We start from the raw sequence: 13,154 nt of genomic DNA, 5'->3' as shown, positions 1-13,154 counted from the left end.
GCCAGCAGACATAATGATTTATGTAACTCACTTAATTGTCAGCTACAGGTTAATTGGCGCCTGCTGTTTAAGATTAATTCAACTCATGTATCCAGTTGTGATGAAACTAGAGTTTCTGCCATGTTAATTAATTGCAGACTAGTCCTTGCATGTTAGGAGTAAATCTACTTCACAGCATGTATTAAAAATGTTACCCAAAACTTAGTTTAAAAAAAATAAAAATCTCAAAAGTAAATGCCACACAGCTACTCTAAAATTGCAGTCATCTCCGTATCTCTTGCTTGATAATTTTTAGGAATATAAAAGATGCAAGTTAGAAATAAACTGAACTGAGGAAAGGAAAACTGACTGTCTAGCACCCTGAGCCATGTCCAGCATAAACTTATGCTCATTCACTTCTTTTTAGGCATCCCTTCTAGAAATCAGAATTGTGTGTCATGGTGGACCTCTAATCCTCTTCTGGTAACTGATGGGAAGAGCTAGAACAGCTTCCCTTGATTTGACGTGACAGAAATTAGACACAGTGTTGGGAGCTTTCGCTTTTCCTGTCTGAGGTTTGTGTTTGCCTCAACTGAGACAGGTTTGGGCTCCCATTTGTAACTCAGCTGAAATACGTAAGTGCTCAGGCAGGATTGTTTGTGGCTGCATTCTGTCTGGGCATTGGATGAAGTGTTAAATGTTAAAAAGAATAGATATTTGGTGTTTTCATCTGTGACACTTAACACACATGTTCCAAGGACTAAAAAGTGCATGAAAGCACTGCTAAAACTTTTTTTTATGGTGCTGGCCTACTGAAAATACTGTGGTGACTGAAAACTGGCATTTGCTTTTACAGCTGGATTTAGCAGTTTGTGTTGTCCTTTTCCCCTCCAGTCTCTTTTTCTGTAGTTCCATATGTGCCTGTATTCTGGGACAGTAGGATGTTTCCCAAAACAGACTGTATGTTCCATGTAATAATGTGTTCTTATCGCGAGTGTCTGGTCTTGTCCAGAATGATTCCTTACAGATTCCTTTTTATTTTGATGTTTCACAGGAACCTTCAGAAGTTAAGTCTCTTTGGGGATATAAGTATTCTGCAGCAACATGGAAGTATATCAAATACATACCTCGGTAAGGTTGACCCTGATGGCAAGAAGATTAAGCAGTAAGTTATATTTTTAAATTATCAAATACAGTAAAATAATAAAACCAGATATCATAGCACAGATTTTCGTGCCTGAAATATGTGACTGAGAAAGCTTTTAAGTGTTTTAATTGGATGAGAAACTAAATTCTTAAATAGAGTTGATTTCTGTTCCTGCTATTCACATGAAGTAGTCTGTTTTTGTGGCTTTTTATTTCTCCCTTTCTCAGCAGGGTGAGAATCCTTTCTTTCCTCTTTTCACTGTGTTCTAGAAGCAATGCGTTAATGGCACCAAAAGGGGAAGAAGGATGGCGTGTTGTTACCAGCACCTCTACTATTGCTGCACATGAAAAAATTGGAAAAATAAGTAATCTGTTGTATTTCACAATAATTAAGGACATGTAGCAAGTAAACTTGAAAGAGAACATAAATACAAACAACTACTCTGAGTTGTGTTTCAGAACTAGGTTATGTATTTGCAGAATTCCTGGAAGAACGAAGCTCACAATGTGCTTGTTTAGTGCAGAGGTGTATTGTAGCTTGCCATAATTACATATGATACAGTCCTTGAATGCTTACCATCAGAATAGCGAGTTCTTCTTTGGAAAAGGTTAAATACAGTGTCAAAAGCTACTGACTTTGGAATAAATTTCCATAGAAGGAGTGATGCTAAGTTAACTATTTTAGTAGTTATGCTAAAACCTTCCATACAGATAAATTCTGAATACCATAATTTTAATTTGCGTTTCTTTAAACATCTTTCTCCCAGTAGCTTAGGAGCAAAATAATTACAGCCACTTGTGAGCTCTGCTGGTATTTTTTTTGAGTGGTTCTAGAAGTAGTGTAGGTGTATGATCAGATCAAGGTATGTATGTGAACACAACCATCGAAGTAACAGTTTGGTGCTTTCATAAGTTTGCAAAACAGTGCAAATACAGATGTGTGTCACATACTGTGCCATCCATTACGCTTAGAATGCAGAACTTGGAGCATATGTAACATATGTACTGTTGTGCTGTGTGCAGGTAAAAGGCTGATTTGGTGAAAGCTCCTTTATTTCCTATCCTTTATTGTCAAAACATAAATATATAATCAACTCTTTGCCAAGGGGCTTGAAGAGAGCCATCTAAGCAGATGTTTACTCAGCTGAGTGCATGGTTAAACATTTCTTTGAACAAGTAACAAAAATAAGTATGCATGTTTCAGAGCCATAAACCCCTCAAAGCCCAATATCTACTTTCAAGTTAGTCTTTTGGGTGAATGTTGACCTTTGCACATTTTGGAATGAGCAAATAACTGCTGCCTCTTTTTTGTTTGCTTGGTTTTGGTGGGGTTTTTTTCTGTTTTCAGGAGTAAAACAATGTATTTGGGACCTGCTGATCCTTTTCTAAATTAAAGGAAAGCTGTCAGTGTTTTATTTGATATTCTCAAGTTCATTAGCACTAGCAGCAGATTTACTTCAGGAAGTAAATTTTTATGGCTCTTTAGTCTTGTCTTTTGTATGTGGTGTTTGCATCAGTTAAGTTGTAAAGCACTGATGATGCTGAGCAACCTTTGGAGACAGCATTATTGGTAGTTGAGGATTTTGGAACCCATATGGTGATAAACATCACTAGCTGTTTCAAAAAATTTCAAAAAACTTCCTGCAATTAAAGCAGTTGGGGAAGAAAATGTGGCATTTCCTGAAGTCCGTAGCATTGAGCTGGGTGTAACAGATTGTGGGTGGAATCTCTGCTAGCACAGAATCATTAGGATGCTCCTCCAAGTTAAGACTAAGGATTGCTCTGAGGGAGAGGAGGCTTTGGATTGTATCTTCAAAAATAACACTTCTGCACTGATCGGCATGGGTTCGTAATGCTCGTTCTTTTTCTGTATAGCTTACATGTCCCTAGTTCCTTAGTGTTGGGAGCTCAGCATCAGCATAAGTAATGCGTTTGTCTTGAGTTGAACAAAGAGTTTAAAATTTTGGCTTTCTGAAATCTGCTTCCCATGATTTATCTGAATGGTTCAGATGGTTTGATTCCCAAAAGAATGAGTTTAGCCTCTGTTACTAAAAAAAATATTTTGATTGACCTTTTTGAGTTAAACAAAGGGGCTCCATATGCATCTTAGTAGTATGTTTGCTTTCTGTGCAGGGCCATCCATGCACTTCAGTACTGGTCAGGGCTGTTCTTTGGGCTTAAATAGCGAATCAGCCTGTCTAGTCAGGCTTTGGTCTGTCCTCTGGCTGAAAGCACCATTTCAGTCATTAATTGTGAAACTAACTTATTTTGAGTTTTTTTATTTTTTATCTGTTCTGCTCTGGTATGATCATTTGTAGGATTCAGGTTGATAGTGAACATCCCACAATTGCTTCTTACAGGAAGGAAAGGGGACTGATGTATACTTGTTGGGGCATCATTAGGTTATGTTGCTTTCTTGCATGTGCTGAGCTCTGCTTATATTTTGTGTTACACATACTAAACCATGCCTAAACTTTAGTTTTATAAGTGAGCTTTAAGATAACTGTGCGTAAGTTAGGATAAATATTGTACTACATGATAAGCAGTTGAAGTAAAAATTACTATGATAATAAAGCGTGTGCTAATTCCCAAATACTCACTTATTATGTCTACATTTCTAGAACACAGTTCGAACTTTTGCAAACTCCAGTTAGATGCAGTCTGCTTATGAAAAATAGGATATACTCAAGAGTGTGCAAGGGAGGAAAAACCCTTGAAAGACTTATTTGAAATGTGTTAAAACTAATGGCCTGTGGTTTATATGGGCGCTTCTTGTCTGGACTTACACAATTCAGGTATTAAAAACAATCCAAAAGTGATTACTCTTAAGTGTTCTCTATTGACATGTTTGATCTCTTGTTATTAAATTGGCAAAGAACTGGGGAAAGTTTTCTTAGAACCTACAGATTGGTAGACTTGTCACCACAAATCTAAATACTTGTATAAATACTTCGCTGCTTGCACTAATAAGCTGATGTGTAGATAGCATTAAATTACTATCTCTCTTCTAAGAAGTTGTTTAATGCAATTCCCATAGGGGAGAAAACCCACCCTACAGCTGCAGAATTCTGTACTGTATTTCTCTGTGTTAAATTGTGTGAGTACTAGAACAGTACTCTTCTAACTTAGACGTTTAAGTCATATGAGAAGCACAATTTAAACAGATTTTTTTTAGTTCAGTGAGGTATATAGATGGTAGTGTTCTGTATTCTACTAAGCATCTCAAAATTGATTTGTCATCTCTTCAATTTTCTGTAAAATATTACAAGCACTATTAAGATGAGCTACTTAAGCTATTACAAAATAAACTACCATTGCTGCAACCATTACAGCGCCATTTGTAGGTGTTTATGGTGAGGGTGGAGAGGGAAGAGTCATCGTTCACTGGAAGAAATTAGAGAGGTTTCTGTGGTAGAACCTTTTTCTTTGGGGGTTGGGGGATTGTCAGAGAATCTGCCCTCAATTTATGCATCGTCAGGCATAATTGTGAAACAGACATTGCCAGGATCAAACCGGGCTCATCTGAGCTGTAGAACAATTTAGAAATAAAATAGTAAAACTATCCTATCTGTGACTATTGACCTGGTGTTTAAAACTGTTTTGTTTGTGCCGCAGTTGCCAGTCCTCAGTTAAAAAAAAGTAATCAGAAAATCAGAGAATATCTGGAAGAACTGAAGTCTTTAAACCCGATGACTATACTAGGCAAAGTCTTGGGAACTATTCTGAGGTGTATAATAGATAAACACAGTAATCACACCAACTTTTCCACTTACAAAGAGAACTCAGACCTTGCGAACACAGTATGTTTTTAGGAGAAGAAAGCGTAAGCAAGGAAGAGGATGAATAAGGATTTGCAGAGGGAGAGGATGAATAAGGATTGATCTCTAAACTTAAAACAGAAGGATTATGGGGCATCAAAGGTGGTAGGTGACAGGTTCAGAGTGAGCATGAAGGGGAGGAAATCATCCTGCAGAATTCTCTCTTATTGGATGTTACAGTTGCTAAACGCATATGTGAATAAACTTGTAGAAGTGGGGTCCCTGAGTGTTACTACATACAAAGAGCCACCTCAGCCTGTGGGTCTGAGTTACAAGTGTTTGGAAATGAGGGAGATAATTTGAGAAATACCCCTATGTGCTTTCCTTGTTCTGTTGCACTTCTTAAGGCGTCAGTGTTTCTTTACTGTTAGTCAGGATACTGGGCTAAATAAGCCTTTAATATCTCTATTAAAGATACATGGGTGAGAATAACAACTTTGTAACAGTGTTTTGCTTAGATGCATGAAGTATGCAGATGTTCCTAGCAATAAAGAAAGAAGTGTTCTGTGTAAAACACTAGCTGATTTGAGGCACAAATTTCTGCCGTTTTGTGCTGGAGGTGTTTACATCTTATTTCTTTTTGTGGAACTGTCATAACCTGGCTCAGCTGCTTCCCTTTAACACTAATTTTTTGCCTCTGGCAGACCAGGGTTTGAGATCAAATGCTCATCCACATACATGTCCTAAAGCATAAGCTCAAAGAGCACTTGTCATTTGAATTTGTCTGAGGTTGAAATTGTACCAGGTCCAAGTTGTCTCGGTAAAACTTAAAACCTGTTGACACTTGAAAATCCAGTTAGCTGTACACTTGGAATTATTTAAAGAATCATCTTATATGTTTGTTCTTTACCCTTTAATGAGCAGAGTCAAGCAGGTAGCTTGAGATCATTCTGACTTATGCTCAAAGTCAAGTTTCTCCAACCTTTAATTGAAAATTACTTTTTTTTTCCATACTGAATTTGCAGTTCTGGAGAGGTTAGCAAATACAAAAAGCTGTTTTTAAAAACAAGAGCTATGTTTTAAAAGCATTACAGGTTTTCTTACTTGCATAACCTTAAAATGTATGTGGGAGGGTGTTAAATACGTGCTGGAAAATACATGAAATGAAGGTTCATAGTATGCCACTGGTTTTGAAAGACAAAATGCTTTATTTTTCACAAGATGGCTTACAATTTTAACCTTTTTGCTGTGCAGTGAGGGTTAAATTGCTGTGGGACGTCTGCAAAGTCAGGTTCTAACACTTGTAGTTCACAAGAACGATAATAAAAGCACCTTCCTACAGAATAAGGCCATTAAATGAAAGAAGAATCTGGAATGAAAAATAGAATGGTATGCATTTGGTAAGATTAAACCATGTTTAACAGGATCATTGTCTGTTTTGTTTACTTGCAGAATCCAGCAGCTGTTTGAAGAGATACTAGGCAATAGCAGGCAATTGAAATGGCTGTCTTGTGGGTTTATGCTGCAAATAGTAACTCCCACATCATTGTCCTCCTTGTCAAACCCTATAGCCAACACCATGGAACATCTGAGCTTATTGGACAACCACATCCCTGGTAATACCACTCTTATCACCGCGGTTGAATTGGAGCGCTTTGTGAATCTGCGTTCGCTCGCTTTGGATTTCTGTGATTTTACAGCTGAAATGGCAAGAGTCCTGGCTGATAGCAACCATGTGCCTTTGCATCGACTGTCTCTCCTGGTCCACAGTGTTTCCATAATGCACAAGTCATTGGACAGTATGCCAGAAGATGAGAATTGGAAGGCGCTGACTCGCAACAGCACTAATCTTCGGGTCTATATAATGGCTTTTGATGTCAAAAGTGATGATATGTTAAGGATTCTTAAGCCCAGTATACCCCTAGAGAGGATTCACTTTGACAGCTACATCACTTGTGTTTCAGGGGCTGTTGTTGACCTCATATCCAGGCAGTATGACAAGTTCCTCACTCACTTTATACTAATGAATGATGTGATAGACATGTCTGGTTTCCCAGATCTCAGCGACAACCGGAATGAAGATCCACTTGTCTTACTAGCCTGGAGGTGCACAAGGCTGTCTCTCGTGGCTGTTCATGGTAGGTTGTACGCTCTGCGGGCATAGTGTATGACTTCAAAATACTTACAACACTTTGGCCTTTTTAATCACAATGTGTTTTAGTGGAGTGGTGTTCAGAAGCCTTCTGCATGGTTGCTATGTGTTCTGTTGTAACTTGTACAGATATTTTTGTGTTTGAAAATTAGAAGGTGTTTATTGTGTACGAGTTCTGAAAGTATTTGTAGCTTACTAACTTCTGTTGAGAAGTCACATAGGATTTTATTAGGCTTTTCACAGAAGGGAGGATCACTAAGAACTGAGCATTCAAGAGGGCTTATCCTGAAAGTGGTCTGCGTTATGCAAGTTCTACCAGGTGGCTGGTTATGTGACTGTGACCACTGAAAACATTTGCTGTTTTACTGTGAGCTCATATGCTGGCAAGATGAAATGATTGTGCTTTGCGTTTGTAAATAACACGGAGAAGTGCCCTAAGGCTGAGGGCTAGGAAGTCTGTTACCAGTTTGGTAAGACTTTGCCAGCAGATGAAAGCTGAAAAGTACAGTGCAGAGGAGTTTGGCTCAGTTGGGTGCATTGGTTTCACCAGTAATATCAGAACTAGGTTTATCCCACCTATTTATTTGCCATATCATTGCAAATAACAATTATAATAAAGTGCATTTATATTCAGCTCCTCATCAGTACATTACTTGCTGGAGGTTACAGTTGTTTAGCAAATTTGAAAGCACCTGAAACTGAAATTATTCAGAATAGTTCTTTGTGCTGGAATCAGCTTACCAAGACCAAGTGTGACGATGCATGAAGGAGTTAAATAATGACTCTGTATTGTGTTGCATAAGAATAAGCTGTCCTCTCACTGCTTGGGGGAGTAAAGCTCCAGTCATTCAGCACAAACAGGGAGAGACCTTCAGCAGTGAAGGCTGTACATTCACATTTCCTTGGTTGCAGTCAGAAGGTCGTGGTGTATGTGCTAGGAAAAGGTTTTTCCACTTTCTTCTAGTGAGAAATTATAAGGAAGTGGGGGGGGAGGAGATCAGTTCAGCTGTCTTTTGTTTATAATTTCGAGGTCTGCCTTGTTTTGGATACTGGCACATGACTGTACCAGGCTAAATGTGCATTTTTTGGATTTCGTTTAACATTTGGGTACAAGTTTGAGGACCTAAAAAAAAAAAAAAAAAAAGATTTAAAAAGCATTACCCTAAATTATCCTCCTCCTCTGGGGAAGTCCTCTAATGCATTATCTAAACTTAACAAATATGGTGAAATACCTGAAATAAGCTAGCATAAGTATCTTTTAATACCAGCGCATGTCTGTTCAGCGGAAGGAATTTGTTTGTGCAGGGTATTGGAAAAGCAAATGCCTTCTACAGTTCTGTGTGAGCAACTAGGTGTTGCTACACCTTCATTTGGACTGATGCCGTGTATACCTGGGGGAGAGAATGGCCAAGTATCAGCCTTGCTCTGGTGCTAGGATCCAGATTCTTTCCCCTTCTTTTCTCCCCTCCTTGTAACAGAAGCTAGCTAAGCTGCTTATGAATGCCTCCTGATAGTTTTAAAGCTGTGAATATAACTCCTCTGGTACTGTAGCATAAGCATCTTTCTTCAAGAATAGCAACTGTGAAAAGAACATGACTAGGAAGAAAGATCTAGAATGCTGTGATGTTTCAGTGCAGCCTCTTAGCCTCACACTTACATTTTCTGAGGCTTACCATAAAATGGTTGCTGGCTCCATAATTCACTTTATATATAAGTGCTCAGGTTTTTCCTGTCTACTGAAGAGGTTATTTTTCAGTTTCCAATACTACTCAGGGGTTGCTGGTGGTGGTGGTTTGTTTTGAGATCGTTTGGAGGTTTTTTCCTCCTCCTCTCCTTTGCTATTAGCTCGGAAAAAGGCTTTTATTTACATATAGTTTTAATTTCCCAGCAGCTTAATTTTCCCTGTTCAAATACTGTGTAGACTGCAGAATCTAAGAGGGCGTCTCACCAACAGAATGATGATGAAGGCAGAAACGAGCCTTTCCTTTTGCAGTGGAAGGACTGACTTGGCAGAGCTCCCAATAAAGGGAAGTTCCCAGGTTATTTGTGGTTTGCATCTGAATAAGGGGGAGCCCAGCATTTGCCTTAGCTGGGGTACAGAAAGCTAACAGGTAACAAGGCAGTAGGTGTTTTTAAAGAGGGATGCCAATATATACTAATGGGAAGAGGGGGAAGCTTTGTAATTATTTTAAATCTCAGATAGAATAACAAGATATATGTAGATTTTTATTTTTTTTTAATATTTATATACTGGTGTGCCCTGTTCCTGGAGAGGATTTTGGTTTTGCATGGTTTGGGGTTTTTTTGTTAAATCTACCTCTAATGTAACAAAAGCAACCACTTTTTTTTCTAGCACAAACAGTTGTAAGACAATCCTTTTATACTTTCACTTGAAATAACTGATTACCTTCTTTTTGTTTTAATTCTGTTTATTTCTGTTACAAAGCAGATCACAGAAGGTTTGAAACTGTAGATACAACTTGTAGTAAGGAAGTCCACTTTTCCACAGATAGTGGAAAAAATTAGATCTGGAAAAGCTTGGTCAAACTACCTGAAATATTTTTGATAATTCTTTACTCAGAATACAAGGTTGGGCTTTACCACTTGTAACCAAAAAGAAATCCCCATGCTGTAGGGGGATTCTGCCAGATGGAAGGTGACAGATAGGTCCGAAAGGACATTGAGATGATTTGCTACTACGTACTTCAGGAAAAAAAAAAAAAAAAAAAAAGCCATGTAGCAAAATGACAGAGCAACTTCTTCTTCTCCCCCCTAGGTTACACAGTTTGGGCTCATAATCTCATAGCAATTGCTCGTCTTCGTGGCTCTGACCTGAAAGTTCTGGAAGTCACAGAAGAAAGCATTGATTTTGACCAAGGAGAACTGGCTGATCAGGATGTGGATCCAGTACACAATCTCATCGAGCAAGTATCTCTCGGATTGGGTCGACCGTGGCATGCTGTCATGGACATAGAGCTACTCAGTGTCTTCACTGAGCCAACTTGTCACTTCTACAGAGAGATGCAAAGCTTCAGTGAAGGCATTTAGCTCCTTATCTACAATTCCTGTGGTTACATATGCAAGTAGGGTCCTATTATGTTTTTTTTTCAGTAGTGTGAATTAACCCCTTTTGTGCTGTGTTTAATCAGTATTAGCTATATAGAATTATATATGTGTATTCTACTTCTTGATCAAAGAACGTAGTCGGGTATTGGTTTAGAAGCTGAAAGTGGCAGTGTTTAGGGTTTTCACGGTTAATGGACTTGTCTACCAGACCTTACAGAGGCACAGCCAAAGGCTGTCCGAGGTTGCCAGCTAACTTTTTACTTCTACTGATAACTGCATTTGGAATGATTTTTACTCTTATATCGGAGTTCTGTGCTCAGGAGCCAACCCTTTTTAATACCCATATCCATAGCCCAGTGGATTTCTGTGCTGTCATTGTGTGCTTAATCTGGTAGCATGCTACTTAATAGGCTTAAAGGAAGAGAAGTCTATCCAGGGCTGTTCATCGTAAGACTCTCACCTTGTTTTATTTCACGTGCCGATTCTGAAGCATGACTTAACTCCCATTCTCAGCTTTTCCTAGCTGGTAAGCGGTGGGGTGAAACACTAGCTGTTCAGGTACCTGCACTTCCAGATCCACTCCATGAGCTGTATGTAGTCTTTCGGATTCTTTGCAAACTCTTCCTTTTTTATTCTCATGTTCTGTCATCTTCCTTAAAAGTTAGCTTTGGGCCAAAGTTTTAAAGAAAAAAAGAATGTGCACTCCGATGAGGTAAAAACGTAACAGTGAAGACTTCAGTACAAAGGTATACACCTGCAAACAAACATTAGTCGTGAAATCCCTATCAACCGAGTCACTGGATTTTCTCTGTCAGCGCCTGTGTCAGCTGCCAAAGAATAGATTAAAAACGAAGAAGTGCCCACATGCTGGCAGGGGCAGGCCAACTTTTGGCCAGCCAGATACTGCTAGATTGTAATATATAAGGTCGAATTTCGACCTGTGGTACACAGCTGTGCTGTGGCTCAGTCAGCAACCTCAGAACTCTTAACAAACATGCACCTGTTTCACTGTGAATAGTGAATGTAAAGGAAGGAAAGGAAGCAAATACAAAGCTTGTTCTATCACAGGTATGAGCTGCTATGATGCATGAAGAACATTCCATGAAGTATGTTTTAAAATCTTGTTATATCTGAGAGGCTTTAAAAGCCGATTTAACTGTTTCAGGGCAACCGCGGTACAGACGTGGTCTCTGTGAGACTTCCACCTGACCCCAGTTTTAAGTGGTACGAATGTTGTGCATTTAATGTTTAAAGGACAGTCTGCAATAATAAAGTAAGTGGCCAACGTGGGTGCCCAGCAGTGCTGAGACCTGGCTGCTATATTGTAAGCTTTGAAAAACACAATTTATGCAACAGATGTCCAGATATGATTCTATTTATGGAAAAAGTTTATATGTGTTTTACAAATGGTTTTACCATCTTATATTAAAATGACCTTTTGACAGGTGTGCGCTGTTTTGTCTCCAGTGAGCACATACCATGCGGATTTTATATGTACATCAGTAGAGTGAATCCACTGGCACAGTGTGTGTATATGCCAGATGTGGTGAGATTTTATCTTATAAATGTGATCAGACAAAAAAAACTCCTGACAGAAAATGTAAGGAAACCAGCTGAATGTTTGAATTGATGACTGATGTTGTATGGTTTATGTTAAATGTATATTCTTTTAATCAATGAATAAAGCATTAAAAATTGATCACTGTATAAAATACTTTATTGTATCAGCATGAAGATTTTTAGGATTAAAATGCACCATCGTTGATAAGCTGTGTGTAACTGGTAGCTCCCGTTGTGTTTAGGTCAACAAAAAGAGTCTAAACTAAGTCGTACAGTATTTTTTCTTCTATTCTTTTTTTTAATTTGACTGAGTTTTGCCAATGGTTTTGGCAGGGGTGGAAAAAGGGGAAGGACACTTTGCTAAAGATCAGGCTATCGGACCAGTTAGCACAAACAGTATATTGTGATATGACTTACTAGACTGATACAGTAAACTGTGGATTATAGACGATAGAAGACTATTTTTGAGAAATTCCTGCTGCATCTGTTGCAATTGCTTAAATCAAAATCTAATGTGCTCAAGAAAAACAATGTGTAGTACTTCTTTGGTGTCCCACTATTAAATAGATTCTGAATACCTGCAATGCTTCAGTTTCACGTTTTATCTGTACCCCGAGTACGTAGCCGTGCATTCTGAATGGAAGCTGCAAGTACCTGGTAAGCTTCTGAGGAGCTGCCGTGCCTGTACTGGCTGGTTGTGCTGTGAGGGTTGTCAGAGTGGCTGTTCAGTGTGTGTGTGTGCCAAGCACTGGTTTGATTTCAGCTTCTGCATCTCCATTTCCTTGTAGTCCAAACTGCTACCAAGCCTGAGACTTCCTGCACTGCTCGTGGTTTAAGCAGTCAACTAGATCTAGACTTGCCAAGCAAGATCATTTGCAAGCATACTGAGAAGATGTGGTGGGTAATAAAGATAAGGTAAATACAGCTTTTCATATTCCAGCAAAGTGATGGGACTTGGTGCCTTTCAGGCCTCAGCCTCAGGATGGAGGCTTATGTAGCAGTGAAATCTGATAGTGATTGTTCAGCAGCATCTGCACCTGAAATCTGGTTGTAAAGTGATCAAGATTTCTGGCTTTTTCTGTGCAACTTCCTGGAGCAAATGCTGTGTCCTCTGGCTTAAACAGAGCTGCAGGATGTTAATTTTATCTCTGCAGATTACTGCATTTCTACGGAGAATGGCCTTAATGCAGCTGGGAAGTAACTTGTTTTAACTTTCAGTTACATAAATGTGTTTCTCTTTTTAGTCCGGCCTACTTCCTGCTTTGCTTTTAATTAACTTAATGCTGAAAAATAAGATGAGCAGGAGGAACAGGCCACTTGAGGATGGGAGAGAGTTGTGCAGTCCTTGCTGCAGTTCCAGCCACAGTGTGGAATACGGGCTGTGTCAACAGATGCCTGTTGTTAGAGCTCCATGTCTGATTTTTTCCATCCAGTCTGCAGTCTAATCATTGCATTTGTCTTAAGTCCTGGCTATGAAGTCAAGCTATTTAATA

The 13,154-nt window shown here is 38.9% G+C and overlaps 1 protein-coding gene across 2 annotated transcripts in view; it reads left to right on the top strand.

Moving 5' to 3' along the window:
- The window catches only part of FBXO33 (F-box protein 33), a 19,497-nt gene extending 6,343 nt beyond the window's left edge, over positions 1-13,154 (top strand). For both annotated transcript variants that reach the window (XM_080618979.1, XM_080618978.1), the window contains 3 exons: positions 1,034-1,144; positions 6,336-7,021; positions 9,812-13,154. In XM_080618979.1, the coding sequence (XP_080475105.1) occupies positions 1,034-1,144; positions 6,336-7,021; positions 9,812-10,083 (1,069 nt within the window). In that variant the 3' untranslated portion in view covers positions 10,084-13,154. The remainder of the gene's footprint in view (positions 1-1,033; positions 1,145-6,335; positions 7,022-9,811) is intronic.

The sequence above is a fragment of the Psittacula echo genome, assembly GCF_963264785.1.
Source record: "Psittacula echo genome assembly, chromosome: 5".
In the NCBI taxonomy this organism is placed as follows: Eukaryota; Metazoa; Chordata; class Aves; order Psittaciformes; family Psittacidae; genus Psittacula; species Psittacula echo.
The sequence above is the reverse complement of the archived record's forward strand: the minus strand, read 5'-3'. Positions and strand labels throughout refer to the sequence as shown.